Genomic DNA, 18,010 nt, shown 5'->3' on the forward strand with positions numbered 1-18,010 from the left:
TATATTGGGCTGCCTAACATGCTAGGAACCAATACTGGGACCAGTTCAAGAGCCACTAAGCCATCTCTCAGGTTTTCTTTAGGTAGTTAGGTATTCCTGACTGGCCTTGAACTCTTGATTCTTGTGTCTCAGGTGTGTGCTGCACCCCCTAATATAATCCCAGTGCTCCTAGGATTATGGTTGTGAGCCACCAGTCCTGTACGACTCTAGTTTTCCTTATGAAGAATGAGGTTCTTCTGTTCTCTGAAGCAGGGGTGGGAGGATTGGGTAGAGGAGAGAACCGGATATTGGAAGAAGGTAGGAAAAATAGTAAATAGTCATCTCACATGATGGAAACTAGGATCTAGAATAGAACTTCTAGCTAGGCAGGGCTGAGGGTGCAGGTGCAGATGACAAGCTCAGGTCTGCATTCAAAAGCTTTGTCAGTCAGCTTCAGTGTGTGACTTCGTTTTGGAGATGTAGCCCAGGCTGACCACATGTAGCCAAGGGCAACACTGATGCTCTCTGCTTCCATTTCCCCCATGCTGGGCAGGTGCTCTAGCAGCTGAATGAATCCTTGGGTTCCACAGTTTTCTTTTGCTTTAGGCATGGTCTCATGTAGTGCAGGCTGGCCCAAAACTTGCTATGTAGCTGAGGCTGCTCTTGAATTCTGTCTGCCTGCTTCGGCCAACGGAGTGCTAGGGTCACAGATGTGTGTCACCTGCTCAGCACCCAGATGAGTGTTAGTGCATTGTAGTTTTTTTTCTTCCTCCCTTAGACAGGGTTTCTCTGTGTAGCCCTGGCTGTGTTGGACTTGCTTTGTAGACCAGGCTGGCCTCAAACTCACAGCAATCCTTCTGCCTCTGCCTCCAGAGTGTTGGGATTACAGGCATGAGCCGACAAGCCACCACATGCTGTTTTAAAAAAATTAAAAAAAATTTTTCCCCGAGTGCATTGTAGTTTTAAGTGCTCTGTGGAGAGAAATTATTTCTTAAATCTTACAGAGCATGCATGGTCACTTTGATTGCTTTTTACACGCCTCAACAGCATGCTCTCAAACCTCACATGTCCAGGACCGTACACTCAATATCAGGTAAGAAAACAGATATGCTGAAATGCAAAACTTGTAACACTTTAGATCTCCATTCCAGCCTCAGGGTTGGAGGGGTAAGTTGAGTCACCCACGGACATGGGCTGCCTACTGGTGATCTGATCTACACTAGGCATAAAATTATGCTCATATTTTCGCTTTCATTGTTTGCTTTTCCAGTGCTGGTGACTCAGCCCGAGGCATTTGCACATGCTGGCAAGCTTCCTATCACTCCACCACTGGGCAATACCCTCAGCGCCAAGGTGATATTTTAGATTATCACTGGGCTTCTCCAGTCCTCTGGGCCTGGTGTCAATGGAGAACAGATATAATCGATGAATCAGCTGCTCTTTCGTTGCCTTCCTGTAGAGTTGTGTGGCAATGACTCATAAGAATGGGACCTAAACTGGGCGTGGTGGCACACGCCTATAATCCCAGCATTCTGGGCGGCAGAGGCAGGTGGATCTCTGTAAGTTTGAGGCCAACCTGTTGTACAAAGCGAGTCCAGGACAACCAAGGCTACACAGAGAAGCTATGTCTTTGAATGTGCCCCTCAAAAAAAGAATGGGACTTAGAAATCCTTTTTAAAAAGATTCTTAAGTGTACCCAAATCTCTGATGCCCACACACGCACCCTCCCACACACACTCTTAAGACTGTGGTGGTGGGGGGGAGAGGAAGCAGAGGAGGAGAGAGGGAGGAGTGGGATGGGCTTTTGAGACTTGTGACAGAGTGCCATGTAGCTGGCTTCAAGGCAGCTATAAAGGGATAACTTTGAACTCTTGATCCTCTTGCCTCCATTTCCCAAGTGCTGGGATCATGGGCATGCACAACTGCACTCAACTGGGGGAGCAGACTCTTCAGGGTCCGTGAACTTGCTGGTCTCCCATCACATGCAACGGAAAGGCCGAGGTCAACTGCTGAGACGTTACCGTGCGCCCTTCTGAGTCACGGCAAAGCTTTGTGGAGAGGGGTGCTAAAGATGCATCACAGTGCCTCCTGCATGCCAAATGTGTGCTGGACCACTAGGCTACATCCAGCCCTGGGAACACAAGCTCATGCTTAGGAACTAAGTCACCTTATCCTCCTTGTGACCATCATCCCAGCCCATGGACACAGCACATGATGCATAGAAATCAGAATCCCGACATACAACCACTGGCGATTAAGGTGAGAGGGGTCCCCCTCCTCCTTGCTCAAGGAGACAAGTTCAAATTAGGTACTAGTGACTGCATATGTTTCCAGATATCAGTGTTAAGTTAGCTCCCTCCTCCTCCTCCTTCTCCTCCTCCTCCTCCTCTTCTTTAGACATGAGATCTTGCTGTGTTGCTTAAGCTATCCTTGGTCTTCTGGGCTTTAGCTTCCTGCTTTAGCCTCCCAAGTAGTTGAGCCTACAGGGTCATGCATGGTGCCCGGCATTATCAGGAGTCATCCCAATTTAATCATCTTGCAAGGAGCTGGCTTACATGCCCAGCTCTCTATAGTCATAAACTCTGCACCTACAGACCCAGCCGCACAGACCCCGAATATTCAGGATGTGTGTGTGTGTGTGTGTGTGTTTGTGTGTGTGTAAACCACACCCAACCTGAACACATTAAAAAAGAAAGGAAACAAAAACTCAACACACACATATTTTTTCCTGTCTTTATTACAACAATAACACAGTGTAAGGGCTGACATAGCATTTACATCATATTAGGCATTGTTAAGTACTCTAGAGACGATTTAAAGTATATAGGAGAATATGCTCCACTCTATGCAAATACTACACCATTCTACATAAGGGACTTGAGCATTCTCAGATTTTGGTATGCCAGGGGGTGGGGGTGGGGTACTGAACCAGTCCTCCATGGATACCAAGGGACAACTGTCTTCTGTCTTTTCCATATTCTTATGTTCTCATTTGAGTTTCTGCTCCATTTGTCCTGGGCTACTTGGGGCGGGAGGTAGATCTCAGTAACACAGGAACGTAACAAAATAAAAGAAAAAAAGCCCCCCCCCCCCCCGCTTGCCTCTAGCTCTGCCACAGATTGCTTGGTGCTGCAATTCCTTTCACTTCTCTGTTACTCATGTGTAAAATGGCCTAGGTTGGTGGTCTTCACGCCATGTCCTGAGGATCTGGGGACCCATGGAGAGCTGCACTACAAAGGGAAGCTGAGCTGGCTGCCCCCCAACTCCCAACCACTGGAAAAGTTACTTTTTAGACACAGGAGTTCTTTGAAGGAACGGCCCTCAGGGGACCTTTGGAGCTATGTCACCATGTCCCTTCCCATCTGATATTCTTGGTCTTCTGAAGGCCAGCTCAAGTCATTCCTGTCCAGGAGATCTTTCTGGTCGCCTCAGGCTGGGAAGCCAAGCTCAGCAGTAGCACTGACCCTCTAACGCCTGTACTGTATGGAAGCTGCTTCCTACGCAGAAGGCCGCCTCTCTCTGCCCTTCATGCCTTTCCTCCTTAGAACACTATTTCCAAAGCAGATGTTCAGTAAGCTTGCTGATGTTGCCTAGTGTCACGAGCTGTGTTACGTGAGATAACTCCGCAGGACAGAGTCTTTACTTGGGGCTGGTGCGGGTGGTGGGTGGGAGGCAGGCTTTGGTCTTGAGTCTCCCTAACACTCTAGAGAAACCCAGTCTTTAGAAACCGGGGACCAGACCTATAGAAACTTCAGGTTCATGAACGACCCCGCAAGAGCAAGTCCACAATCCTGTCTTAACTAGATACTGTTCGCAGCCTTCTGTCCCTCAGTGCCTCCCCCGGCAAAGCCTGTCTGTACACTTCAGCCATGGAAGAGGCATGCCCTTGAAGCCTAAGACGGGGCTCAGCTGCTTGTGAGCTGGTAGTAGTCGGGAGTACACTAGCAATGGTAAGGCCCCGTTACTAGTAGGCAGAGTTTCAGAGGGGAAGCTCGAAGGACCCGAGGAACTTCCGGGTCTGCTCAGATTATCACTGTTTCTGGAGGTGGAGGCCCAAAGAGGAGGAATGAGTTACTAAGAGACACTCAAAAAGGGAAAGTAGGTAAGTGCCAGAAGCAAAGGTTCAAGACAGCCATGGGCCAACGGCCCCAGAAGCGGGCAGTTAGGAGGAGTCGGGGGAGCTAGCTACAGCAGCAGCAGAGAGAGCTGGTAACACTCTTTCGCTAACCAGGGACTCGACCTTGGGTCAGTGACTTTACCAACTGCGGGCCACTCTGCTCAATTCCAGCCCAGAAAAGCTCCCCTGACAGTGAGTGTCCTGATTAGGAGCAGATGAGATCCAGCAAGCTGTGGAGGTTCTGAAGGGCTTTTCTAGTCAGCGGGGATCCCAAAGACAGGATACCATAGTGACCTGGGAGAGAGCTGATCAGCCTCCCCTGATACCTAGAGATGCATATCTGGCTGCCCCTCTTTCCAGGGAAGGGGTCCTCGTTGGCACTGCAGGGGCAGACGAGTCCTCAGATGGTCACAGGGAGAGCCTAGTGCTACCTTGACAAGGACCTCCCACCGAGCCCTCCAGATGCGGGGTTGAGTAGCAAAGAGATCGAAGCTGGAACATCTGGCACAGTTTAGAATCCACAGTCAGAGGGTGAGACATCGCGTCGATATGGAGAAATACCTTCAGGCTCTAGGCTAGCGTGGCATCTGCCGGATCTTTACCAACAGGGTTCTGGACCCTGGTCTGGCCTTCTTTGGCCTCTCTCAGCTGCTGTAGCCAGAGGTGTAGGTGCTGGGCCTACGGAGCCAAACATCTGGAAGATCTGGTTGGCTGTTGGGAAGCACCACCGGGCTGATGTCACCTGGCCCTCCACGGCCTTTCCAGGGTAAGCTGCTGTGGTGAGAGTTGGCCATGTTTGGGTCATAGATGGTCTCCTTCAGCGCCAGCCACAGGGTGTCACGCTTCCCGTTCAGCTGGCCCCGCTCAAGCATGGGGTGTCCAGTGCCATTCATGACTTCTGGAGAGGTGCCCACCGAATCTGGCACACGGACACTGGGCTCAGAGGCACAGGTGTCATCTGAGACGCTGAATCCCTCCAGGGTGCTGGCTGAGGAGCAGAGGCCATCCGGGAGCTCTTCGACTTTGGGCTTGGGGCAGTGGATAGGGGCTTCTGGCAGGGCCTGTAAGGGTTCGGTTTTCTGTCCCTGGGAGTCCTGTGTGATCCAGGCTTGGGGGTTGGGGCCAGCCTGCTTATAAGGGGAGGAGGTCTGCAGGGCTGGACACTGGCTGAAGACCGTCTGGTGGTCCAGGAGCAGATCCCTTGGGGAGGCGGGGACTGGGGCGTGCCGGTGGCAGCAGCTGCCGTCATGCAGTTGCAGATCTTCGGAGAGTATGGAAGGCCGGTGGGACAGCTTACTGGTGGCCGTGCTGGTGTCAAAGCTGGGACTCCGGCGCTGCGCCAGGGGCTGCAACTCATAGTGCTCGGAGAACCCCGGTGGCCCAGTCCGCCCTTTCTCATCAGGGTCCTCAGTCCCGGCGTCCCACGGCAGGTGGGCACAGGGCCACAGGATCTGCCCACAGTTCTTCTCTGGCCCGAAGAAACAGCACAGGGACTGGAAGAAGAAGCTGGCAAAGCCACAGCCAACAAACTTGACCATCATGACGATGATGCCCAGCTTTCGATAGAGCAGGATGGTAGAAGGCAGCATGAGTACGCCCGAGGCAAACAGCACTCCAGTCCCCACAGCTGTGGCCCGGCTGATCTGACGCAAGGAGAAGGCCACACGGCTCAAGCGGTCAGGGTGTGGGCACAAGTGATAGGAGATGCAGTAGTTGATGGTTAAGTCTACGGAGAGACCCACAGAGGCAGAGAGAAAGAGGGCTTCGGCAGTGTTGAGTTGCCACTCAAGTAGAACCAGTAAGCCCACAGTGAGCAGCACAGTGCCAGCCACAGCTGCCACGGAGAACAGGCTGAGGGGGACGTTCCAGGTGCCCAGCAACAGTGTGGCAAAGGCCAGTGCCAGAGCCAGACCGAGCACCACGGCAGGCTCTGTGCTCAGGCTATGCTGCAAGCTGTATAGCTCCAAGGCGCTGGTGAACCAACCCTGGTTGAGGCCAGGAGGTGCCTTGGCCATCTCGGTTGACAGCCAGCGGCTGACCTCGGTGTAGAAGTGGTGGACCGGGCCGTACTCTGTACTGTACGGTAAGTTGGTCTGGAACTTCAGAACTAGAGCTGCGAGGTTGCCATGAGAATCGAAGCGGAGTCCCAGGTCACGGGTGCCATCAGGACTTTGCTCCAGAGCCATCATCTTGAGACAGTGCAGGTAAAGCTGGGGGGCCCAGGGGAACTCGGACTGACCACAGCATAGATCAGGACCCAGGCGGCCACAGCTGGGGCTCTCCATCCACTGCTGCAGGGTTTCCACTAAACACAGTGTAGGCCAACCCTCCGGCTGGTCTCCAAAGAAGGTCTGATTCTGGGCTCCGTGGCAGAGTTCCAGGAGCCACTCCTGGGCCTCCGGGCTGCTGGGTGCGAAATCAGGATCGCTTACCACTGAGCTGTTGGTGCGAGGGTCCAGGGGATCACTAGTGTCGACTGGCAAGATGCCCCACACCAGAACCACTGGCAAGTTGCCGCCCTCGTTAGGAGGCAGATCCTCGAACAGGAATTGTTGGCGGTACTCCGCATCGAAGCGCTCAAAGGGATGGCTAGACCGGAAGAACTGACCGCCAAGTGGCAGTAGAATGGGCAGTTGCAGGCGAGGGCTGACGCCGCCGATGTAGGCGCCCCCTGCCGCCAACGCCGCGAACCAGCAGATCCAGATGTACCGAAACTTAATGACGCCACAGGGCAGCAGGCGCTGGAAGAGCAGGCGGGAGAGGATGGAAAAAATCTTGCGAAGAATGCGGATCCGTCTGTGCAACGCCAGCAACAGCCGCAAGGGGTCGCTGCCACCCCTCTGGCCCTGTGCTTGGGACACACAGCCGCGTGCTAGGTAACGCTCTTGGAGCACCACCGTGGCAGGAAGCCAGAGCAGTGTGAGCCCCATGTGCACTAGCACAGCGGTGCCCATGAAGAGAGCGAAGCAACGCACTGCGGGCAGGCGGCTCAGGTAGCTGCCGTAGAAGGCCGCGCTGGTGGTGAGGCCTGAGACCAGAAGCAGGTAGCCAAAGTGGTGCATGGTACGACCCACGCGATGTGCTAGGCCCCCGGAGGGCACCTGGCCCCGGCTGAGGCGCCACAGGTCGAAGAAGATGAGAGTGTAATTGACACAGACGCCAGTAAGCAGAAGGAGGGACGCTAGATTGATAAAGGGGAAGTAGGCCATGCGGAATGCCACGTGGTAAAGAAAGAAGGCCACCATGAGGGAGCCCACCACCCCGAGCAGTGACATGAACGTGATGAAGAGCGAGCGCAGGTAGAGGGACATGCCAAAGAAGATGACAACCATGCCTAGCAAGGGGTACATGGTGTCTTCGGCTAGGTAGTACTTCAGCAGTCTGGGCTTGAGGCCCAAGTCCATGCCACTGATAGACGTATAGTTGTCAGAGACCTTAATTGGGTCAGCTAGGCCATCCAGGTAAATGTCCAGCAGGGAGGAAGTCTTTATAATGGGCAGGAAGAGGAGGCCGAACTTGAGGGAGGGCACCTGGTAATCGGCAGTCTGGGGGCTCAGGAAGTCTCTGTCTAACAGGAAGTGCAGCAGTTGATAGACTGCGCTGCTTCGGGTACACTTGGTGGGAACCTGGGCGCAGAATGTGGGTTTGTTTTGCCTGGACCCCAGACAAGCAGGCACCAGGACACCACGATGGTAGTAGGTGGCACAGAACCGAAGCAGGGCCAGTGTGCGGTCCGTATCGGCTTGGGTAGTGTCCTGACAGGAAGAGCGGTTGGACAGCACGGCCAGGTAGTTGCCCAGGGACCAGCTGGGACAGCACTCATTGGCCGCTGATCGCTGGCACAGAGCCCCAAAGCTGATATGAGAACGGATCTGTAGGGTACACAGGAGTGGGGGGGGGTGTACGAAGCTCAGAGAGAGGTCCAGGAGCCCAGGTCTCCCCAGCCCTGTCCTGGGCCCTCTCACCTCTCGTCATGAGGAAGGGCAGAGAGAAATTATCTTGACAGCCCTACAGAAATGCTTTGTGTCAGAGCTGCCTTTGCCCCTGGCCTACCTTCTAGTACTGCTATCTTGGATTCATCAAAGAGGAACCTCCCGGCTTTTTCCAGAGGCTCTGCCAAAAGGGCTCCTGTAGGCCCCCCGCCCCCCCCCCAACCCCAACTCTGCAACTTCCTGAGTCAGGAGTGGGAGTGGAGGTGACAAGCTACATATTGGAACAAGGTCAAGGAGACACTGTGTGCTCAGGGTCACTGAGAGCTCGCCAGCTCCTCTTTCCCTGAGTTGTTTAATCCTCTTACAGTCAGAACTTTCTTTTCCCACCTTGTGTCTCCTTCCTGCTTCAACCTTGCTGTTCACTACCATTGACGTACCATTGACGTAGCAGGAAGAGCTCCTACCTGGGAGTCAGGTACCCTGCTCTACCACTAACTACATGCACAGCCTTGCGGCTCAGTGCACAGTGATGACAACGCTGAGTGTCTGTCAAGCCAGTACCAGTACTAGCACTATGCTAGATGCTCCGTAATCCCCTATAAAGGTTGTACTAATATTGTCCCTATTTCATATCTACAGGGCTGAGGATGTAGCTTGGTAACAGAGCACAGATTTGGTAAATACAGGTATCTAAGTTTGGTCCTCAGCACTACAGAACCCAAACCAAACAGAAACCCAACACACGTGAGGCACTGAGAGATGAAGACATGTCCCACGGGAGCTCTAGCGCTGGCCTCAAACTCTGGCATCTGAGTGCACAACACAGATTCTCCAACCCCCTTCTCTGAGACAGGCTTTCTCTGTGTAGCCTTGGCTGTCTCGACTCCCTTTGTAAACCAGGCTGGCCTCGAACTCACAGAGATCCGCCTGCCTCTGCCTCCTAAATGCTGGGATTAAAGGCATGCACCACCACGACCAGCTTAGATGACACATTCTTAACCAGTGTCCTCTGATGCTCTGGGCATCGTGTGTGACGTAGAGAACTCAGACTATAGAGCAATGGAGTGGTCTTCACACTTTTTTTTTTCATCAAACACTTCCATAGATATTACTGTTAGCACAGTCGAGTTGGCACTGCTTGCGTTGATAAGGGCTGCAGCCTTGAAGCCCGGAGTCTCTTCAACATATTTCTGAGATTCCTTTTCAAAACCCTTTTGAAGCTCCCCAGGCTATTCTTGAGCTCTCCTTGTGACAGGGGTTTGGTGTTTCTACAACCAGCCAACTTTTCTTTTCCTATCCCAACCCTCGTGTAGAGTTTCTAAGCAGGAAGAGCTCCTCGCCCCGACCCCCCACACAACCCACCCTGGCAGTCCTGCATGTCATCAGTTCCCACCCAAGCCCCTGGCATGCATGTCCCCAGCCAGCTCACCTGTTCCTGTTCTATGCGACACATGGAATGGATGGCTTGCAGGTTCCACAGGCTCCCGCCGGAGGTGGACACAAATACCAGCTTTGCATGGCTCTTCTCTGCAACACAACCCCCACACAGCTCAGCCCTTTGGCCCCAGAGCCTGGACCCACTAAAAGAGATGATGCTCATCCTGAGCTACCCGAAGCCTTGATTCCCAGGAGCCTGATGCCTACCTTGCCCCATATTCACCCAGCCTGACTGCACCTGGCTGGACCACTCGGGTCCTAGTTCATTACTCCATCTTCCTTGCCTTGAATATGGCTGGTGGCCATTTTCTTTTTCTATCAGCCCATGTTTGCTCTGGACCTGCTCATCCTATTCTGGGCAGTAGAAACCCCATTGAAGTCAGGACGGACTGGTCACGCTGGAGCTTACCGGGAGGACCACAAAAGAAGTTCTCTTCTTCTTTCTCTTCCACAGGCCCCACCATCCTCTTGGTCCGGACCACACTTTCCTCGGCTCTGCCCCAGGCTGCAGGGCTCAGGGTGCTGAGGAGGCTTGAGCTGCGGTAGAGAGAAGAGCTGCTCCAGGGTACTGTCGGGGTGCTGGACTCACAGGAAATGGAAGGCCACTCCCCCAGGGAGCACCAGCCTCCTCTCACATATCTTCTGCCTTTGGAGAGGTCACCTGGTGTCCCCTCCTGGAGTCCTCCCTCCTCCCTTTGCTACCCTCGGTGGGAAGATGGGGACATGTTACCTGTTCACGTCAGGGTCCGGGGAAAGGGAAAGCAGGTTCTTGGGGCCAGTGAGGGCCTGCATGGCTTTCCAAACTTCCAGCTTCCGGCTGATCTCTGTGTCTCGAGGCTCAAAACCCTGCAGGGAGGGGAGAATAGAGAGGAGCGGGTGTGCAAGAGCGGGTGGGCGGCCAAGGAGGAGTGTCCTCCCTCTGCACCCTTCCCAGCTCTGTCCCCTTGGTTCCCCCTTACCTTGGATTGCAGCCATGTGGTCTCTGTGTTGACCTACAGCTCTCTGATGACCCAGAGCCCACCAACACCACCTCCCCACCCCCATAGGTCAACTGTCTGCACCAGACTGAGCTGAGGTGTTCAGTCCAGGGGTCCCTCTCCCTCCCCGTGGTCTCTCACCAGTAAAGGCTCGGAAAAGTCAAGTGGCGGGCTTCCCAGTAGCCCAGCTAGGGTACAGAGGAAGATGAAGGCCAGGCACAGCAGCAGCACAGCCATTGGCCACTCAGCAATCAGCTGGGAATAGCTGGAAAAGAGGGAGGAAGCCTGCCTGAGTTGATATGGAGTATGGTGATAAGGCTGGTGAGCTGGCATAGGAGAGAAGAGAGTCTATGGCGTGGGTACCAGCCTGGCCACTGCTGGGAGTTCAGGGGAGGTCTGGCCCTACCTCTTTGGCATCCGGAAAGTGCGTTCCTGCCTGTGGAAGAGAAGAGAAATTTACCATAGTCTTTTGGTGTGTGTGTCGGGGTGGGTGGGTGTGCGCGTGCACGTGCATATGCACATGCACATGTGCGAGTGTGCATCTAGTTAGGGGTTGGGGATGGGGAAGGTGTTGGTGAAAGACAGAGGACAAGGCATAGAGGAAGATGCTATTAATTCTTAGACTTGCCCACCTCCAAGTTCTAGGGGGGTTTTGTTGTTGTTGTTTGTTTTTTGTTTTTTTCTGCTCCCTCAAGCTGCCTCCTCCATCAGAGGCAGGGGACACCCAAGTCACCTCCTGAGACAGGAATCAGAAGGCTTCAGCGTCTGCTGTACCTTTTAATGGGGTCCCCAGCCTCTCCTTACCTGACACTGACCACATGGCGTTGCACAGACGGTGGCTTCCAGACCCCGTCCTGCTGAGAGGGGTCTATGGACGTGCTGAGGTTGGAGACATGGGCACATAGAGCCGCTTGGTCTCCCAATCCTAGTAACGAACTGCCTTCTTGATAGTCTTGAGGTGCTCGAGGAAAGGCAAAATGGCCTGCTGTTAATGGACTGGTCGGGTCTACAGCCTGGAGGGTGGAAACTGTTGGTGCTGGTACTGAAACGCCCGTCGGGTCTTCAAGTGGACAGGTGTGGAGGGAGCAGCTTCTCTCTGGGCTTGCCTCGGGAGCCATGGCTTTGGTCTAGGGCCTGGGAGAGGGCAGGCATGGGAGATGGGGTGGTGGGTTATCTGTGTCCCAGAATTGTTCAGTAAGCAAGACATAAGATAGGAGCCCAGGGTTGGTTTATTTTTTTTATTTTATTTTTTAAAGTTCTGAGGACAGATGAGGATGGTGAATGCTCAAAGCATGCACGCTGAGGCCTCTCACTCAAACATCCACGCGTTTGAAAAGTATGACTGGTAAACCTGCCGTATGTCAGACACTGCTTGATATCAAACCTGATCTTATTTACTGCTTTCAAAACCAAGAAGAATTTCCTTGTTTTACAGATTTGAAACAGATTCAGTGAGAAGTAAAGATTAGGGCCTTGAGCCCTGTTCAAGTTCTTCTGAACTTGTAGACTGCACCGCTTCCTGTATAGTTGCCTCTCTCTCTCTCTCTCTCTCTCTCTCTCTCTCTCTCTCTCTCTCTCTCTCATCTAATGTGTAGCCTTGGCTGTCCTGGAACTCATTATGTAGACCAGGTTGTCCTTGAACTCACAGAGATCTGCCTGCCTCTGCATCCCTGGTGCTGGGATTAAAGGCGTGCGCCACTCTGCCCGGCTTGTTTATATGCCTTCAGTGTCCACTTCACTCATTGCTTTTGCTAAATCCATCACCCACATCCTCTCTGTTCCATTTCCCTACAGAAAGATGGCCAGGGAATGGCCACTAAGTGAACACAGTGCTAGATTTGGCTGTTAGGAGTGTCATTGAGCTGGGCAGTGGTGGCGCACACCTTTAATCCCAGCACTTGGAAGGCAGAGGCAGGCAGATCACTGTGAGTTTGAGACCAGCCTGGTCTACAAAGCGAGTCCAGGACAGCCAAGATAACACAGAGAAATCCTGTCTCGAAAAACAAACAAACAAACAAAAACAAGAGTGTCATTGTGATAAATGAGGCCCAGCACACAGTAGTTGGGAGATGCAGACAGCCCAACATGTTGGTGTGTATAGAAAGAAACTCAGACGGCCCAGTTTTAATGGGGTGAGGGAAGTTAGAAAGTTCAGGAAACAAGGCCGCTTTTTTTTTTCAGCAGCCCTAGCACAGGCCATGCACAGCACAGGTTTCCTTTGTCAGCCTGTGCACAGTTCACAGAGGGACCTGGAACCTCCAAGGACTATGGCAGGAAGGAGGCAGGCATGGCCCCCAATTAGTCATCAGGACAAAACCGCATAGGTCTAGTTCCCCTCTTCCGCTCCAAGGGAAGGTAGAGTCTTATGCCTGTGGCAGGTTTGCCAGTCTTTAGGACAGAAAAAAAAGATGGCCACAGAGCAGACTGCCTGCAGATCATGGGAGTTCTCCGAGAGGTTCAGGGCCAAATGATTTGGCAAAGTCTCCTTTCCCTTATCTTGCCTGGCGTCCCCAGCCCAGCAGAGCTTGCCTACTCCCATGGGAGACCCAGTTCTATGCCACACCAGCCCTGACTTCCAAGCCTACTTGGTGCCCTGCCAGATGTGCCTTGGGTCAGAGTCCCGGCCTCAGTGGCAGGTAGACGCTGCTTGCGGCAGCTGAGTGACTATGTTCTGCACAGAAACTATGAAAAGAAACTGGAAATAATAGGTGAGCTCTGCCTATTTTCCCCCATCAGAGGAGTGCCTATGTCAGCCATGGACGAGAACAAGCCTCATGCTGGGGGTAAAATGGAACCTTGGAGGTAGGCTCCAGGCTCTATCATCTTTTGTCTCTGGGCCCTCAAGAAAAGACAATGATTGGAACATTTGACGTTGAACACTCGGTTTTTGACATAGGACACGTGAGGTTACTGGAATAGAGCTCTGCATTTGCTTGTCTGCTCTTTCCCAAATTCAGGACCACAGGAAGCATGCACTCTAAAAAGTACGTTTTTGCAACCGGTGCGGTGGCGCGTGCCTGTAGTCCCAGCACTCTGGGATACAGAGGCAGGGGGAATATCTGTGAGTTTAAGGCCAGCCTGGTCTACAAAGCCAGTCCAGGACAGCCAAGGTTATACAAAGCAACCCTGTCTCGAAAAACAACAACAACAACAAAAAACAAAAAAACAACCCAGTATATTTTGCACAGATAACTTGTCCCTTTCAGGTACTCACTAATACCCCCATTTCATAATGTTTTATATCTTGAAAATCTCACTGTAGCTCTAACTTTAAATTGTTTATTTCATTTGTTCTCAAAGAGCTGCATTTGAAATCTGATGTCATGATTAAAATCACTGATACTTACTTGTACTAATTCAACATTTATATATACATTTGACCAAAGACATTCTATTTGTTTGTTTGTTTGGTTTTGGTTTTTCAAGACAGGGTTTCTCTGTGTAGCCTTGGCTGTCCTGGACTCACTTTGTAAACCAGACTGGCCTCAAAATCACAGAAATCCACCTGTCTCTGCTTTCTGAGTGCTGGGATTAAAGGCATGTGCCACCACGACCAGCCCTGACCAAAGACATTCTAAAGCAAGACCTCAGATGACTCCATAAAGATAGTGACATAAGCACCAGGGTGCTGGCCGATACCAACCCTTGGAGGCCAATCCCTTTGGGCCAAAGAGAAACTGGATAAATGCCCTGGGTCATGTGTATGCGTGAGATCATTTATTAATTTACTTATTGAGACAGGATCTCACTGTGTAGCTCGGGCTGGCCTTGAATTCATAACTCTCTTGCCTGCAGCCTCCCTGCCCCCTCCCCCTCCGACACAGTGCTTGGTCTGCATTTGGTCCTGAGGCTTAAATACAGCTGGCAGCAGCAATGGTCTCTCTCTTGAGAACAAAGCCTGCTTTCTGTGTCTTACCCTCTTGAAGAAGGCTTTCTCCCTAACAGATGGATGAATTAATAAGAGAGGAAAGAAACTATTTGCTTCCACCTGTGGGGCTCTCTTCCCTTTGAGGACCAGAACACATATTTCAAATCAGCTAGTTTGGAGACAGTGTGTCAGCCTCTGCTTTTTGCCTCTGAAGAAGGCCTTTTGGTTCACCATTACCTGCTCACCTCCCTGCCTGTCACGTGATTATTTGCTGCTCCTGCCTGGCTGACTGCTTGAGTACATATTGGTTTAGATTACACTGCTGTCCGTAGCCCCCTCCTTCTGCACCATGCTCCCCATTATATCAATGTGGAGGGCCTGCACCCCTCTAGTCTGGCTGCTGTAGAGCTTGGCCTTTATCGATTTATTTCTCTATTTCTTAGCACCATGCTTGATCTGGGTTGGGTCCGGACAAAACCAGCATCAACTCTGCTCTTCCTCTTTAGAGCAAGGCCTGCCTCCTGGAGGTTAAGACAGTGGGGTAGCCATGGTGGAGGTGAGGGGCCTGTTCCAGCAACCCATGGGTCATGTGTATGCCCTACACGTGACAGCACTGAGCACAGATTTGTCCTAGGAACCAGGCCCCCACTTGGAGTGTTGTCAGTCTCATTGGTGATAGAAGTCAGCCACAGGAAATGGTGCTGGAGAATGGAGCCCTCTCTTTCCCAAACTCCTTCCGTTGAAGGGGATCTAGGCTCCATCATTGGTTTGCTTCCACTGGGATCTTTCTGGCTCATGCTCCCGCCCTTCAACTCCTTCTGTTCCTCTTTGGGAATCAAGGGCCAACTGATCCGAATCCTACCTTCTTTCACCATACAGAGTGTTCTACCAGTGGAGGTCTAACCTGGCTGCAGTAGAGTCTTTGTCTCAGTCTTCCCAGCGGTGAGAGCGAGGGCTCTAATTAGGATGAGTAACTTCCTGGGCTGCCTGCCTGCACCCAGCCAGGCTAAGTCAGGGAGAGGAATCTGGCCTCACACAGAAGGTCACCATTTTGGCAGGGAACTCCAGAAGGGGCAAATGTGTATGAATTAATCATGCCCTGAACCCCCAGTGTAGGCATCTGGATGTCACTGTGACCCCCCACAAAGTCACCAGGACAACAAGGGGAGCAGTTCACACCACTAAGAAAATAAACGGTCTTTCTTTCTTTCTTGCTTGCTTGCTTGCTTGCTTTTCTGAGACAGGGTTTCTCTATTTTATCTTGTCCATCCTGGACTCGCTTTGTAGACCAGGCTGGCCTTGAACTCACAGCAATAAATGGTATTTCTAAAAAACACAAATAACGACTTCAAACATATTTGCAGTCAATGATTTTTAAAAATACTATATTGGAAGTTGTACCTGTAGTTCAAATACTTGTAGGCCAGCTACCTCGTGCTCCCCCACCCCCCATATATAGCCCAGGGTGGCCTCAAAGTCATGGAAATCTCCATATCAGCTTCCCAAACTGAGATTACATGTAGCCCCTGCTGGCCTTGAACTAAATATGTAACTGAGGATGGCCTTGAACTCTATATTTCTGCCTCTGTCTCTCAAGTTTGCCACCACACTTGACTTTTTTTTTTTTTTTTTTAAGATAGTGTCTCTCTCTGTAGCCTGGGTGAAGATGCAGAGGCAGGGGCTTGGGAGGGCAAGAAAAGGGTGTCTCCAAGGTCCGTGTAGTTCAGAGTAGCCTTGAACTTGTGACCTTTCCTGTCCAGCCACCTAAGTGCTAACATTACAGGTGTGTGTCAACTTGCGTGGGACCAGGCTTAAGATCTGACTCCTTCCCAAAAAGGGCTGGGGCTGGGGCTGGGGCTGTAGTAGAAAAGCACTCTTTCCATACATAAGGCTCTGCGTTTAATCTCTTGCACTGAGGGACAAGGACTGAAATATGTGTGTGTCTGTGTGCGATGTGAGTTTGTAATGTGGGGTGTGTGTGTGTGATGTATGTGTGATGTAAGTGTGTGCACTCTTATATGTCTACCCCCAGTGTGGTACTTAATTCAACAGGAACATGTTTGTGTTTCTGCTCTTGAGTAGAACAAAGTCATTACTTCTGTGTAGTGTCCATGGCCTCTGGAAACAGTGACAGCCACAGTTTCCAGAGAACTGCTGGAAGAGAACAAGTGGTTCCCATCCAGACAGGGCTCGCCCTTGGCACGCTATGCCAGACAGCCAATGATGCTGTAGCCCCTTGTCCAGATGCTCTTGGCTCCGGGCCCTGCCCTGATTTGTCAATGTTCCTTCTCTTTCTCCCCCCCTTTTTTCTGCAGTGTTTGGGGATGGAACCTAAGGCCTTGCCAATACTAGAAAAATGCTTTATCATTGAGCGGCACCCCCACCCCCACCCCCAAGCTGCATCCCACCTTCTTTGGGTCAGGCTGTGACTCCAAGAAGAGCCCCTGCTCTGGGGGATATATGAGCACTGTGTCATGCCCTCTTGAATAAGGTCTTTATATGTTCCAGACCGATGAATTAGTAAAAGAAGGAAGAAAACATTTGCTTCCACCTGTGGGGCTTTCTCCTCCCTCTGAGAAACAGAATGCACGTTTTAAATCTCCAGACAATCTGGAGATAATGTGTCTGCATCTGCTTTTTGCCTCTTAAAAGTGCCCTTTATTTCAGTCCAGGCAGGAGAGAGAGAGGTAGTGTCACGTCTGAGGAGAGAGATTCCGGGGGCGGCAGAGTCAGGCAGGACACAGAAATGGCGCCATATTGCTAACCTGGCCAGACTGCTCCACCACACATATGATGAAGGCAGAAAAATGAAGGGCACCTGGATCTGGGAATGGGTGCTCAGCAGGATGGTGTTTTTTGTTTTTTGTTTTTTCTCTTCACCCCACAGAGCCTCCTTCCGGGCTCATATAGACCACTGCCTGAGCCTCAGATCCAGCATACATATGCGGCTTCAGTCTACACATCTACACAAGCAGGAGGCCACACAGGGGAGACGAACAATGATATGCTGGGCAGGCCAGCCACCGATGGACAAAGACAGTCAGTCCCCGCTACAGATCCCAAACGTCTGCCTTCCCTCCCTAGGACCCCTGCTTCGGACAGCCTCTTTTTCGTTGTACATGCACACCCCTTCGCACACTGACATGCAGACTGACGTAGCTGCGGTTGTGAGGCCTTTTGCAAAGACACAGAAGCAAGGCCTTGGCGGGGGGGGGGGGAGTCGGGGCGGGGGTGGGGTGGGGGCTCCAGAGGCCAAGGAAATGGACATTTGCGCCCCGTAGGGGAAAGGAGGGAACAGTGGGTGGGGCAGGTCCCCCAGGAGGTGAAAGCAATGAGAACTGACATTATAGAGTGTCGATGAGAGGATAAACTAAGCAGGCAAGATGAAGGTGTACAGACCTGAGGGGAATGAATGAGGTGATGTGTGGCGGCGGCTCTTAAAGATACCTGATGCAGGCGTGCTGAGATCTTCCGGCGGGATCTAGGGAGAGATTCTTCCTACTTGTCCCGGCAGCTACCTTTTGGGGCTAATGTATTCCCCTCAGGCCGCTGCTCGCTGTTCAGAAACTGGCAAAGAAACTGGCAAAGAGATGATGGTTGCAGCATCTGGGGCTGCTACCACCGTCCATGCCCGTGGGCGGCGCCGCTGTCCGGGCTCCGGTGCTGAAGCGGCGGCAGCAGTGGACTCCTGCGCATGCGT

The 18,010-nt window shown here is 52.1% G+C and overlaps 1 protein-coding gene across 2 annotated transcripts; it reads right to left on the reverse strand.

The window, feature by feature from the left end:
* Positions 1–2,698: 2,698 nt before the first annotated feature.
* Positions 2,699–17,894, reverse strand: DISP2 (dispatched RND transporter family member 2). Of its 2 annotated transcripts, none has more exons than XM_084774728.1 (8): positions 17,758–17,894; positions 11,247–11,576; positions 10,849–10,878; positions 10,584–10,707; positions 10,196–10,311; positions 9,875–10,002; positions 9,458–9,555; positions 2,699–7,968 (listed from the first exon to the last, which is right to left on the reverse strand). In XM_084774728.1, exons 2-8 carry the CDS (start codon positions 11,558–11,560, stop codon positions 4,741–4,743), a joined length of 4,038 nt encoding a protein of 1,345 aa, XP_084630854.1. In that variant the 5' UTR covers positions 11,561–11,576; positions 17,758–17,894; the 3' UTR covers positions 2,699–4,740. The 2 variants fall into 2 exon arrangements, with proteins under 2 accessions (XP_084630854.1, XP_084630855.1); XM_084774729.1 differs by having other exon boundaries at positions 17,710–17,868.
* Between the last annotated feature and the right edge of the window lie 116 nt (positions 17,895–18,010).

This window comes from Acomys minous, assembly GCF_964271855.1.
Source record: "Acomys minous genome assembly, chromosome: 3".
NCBI lineage: Eukaryota > Metazoa > Chordata > Mammalia > Rodentia > Muridae > Acomys > Acomys minous.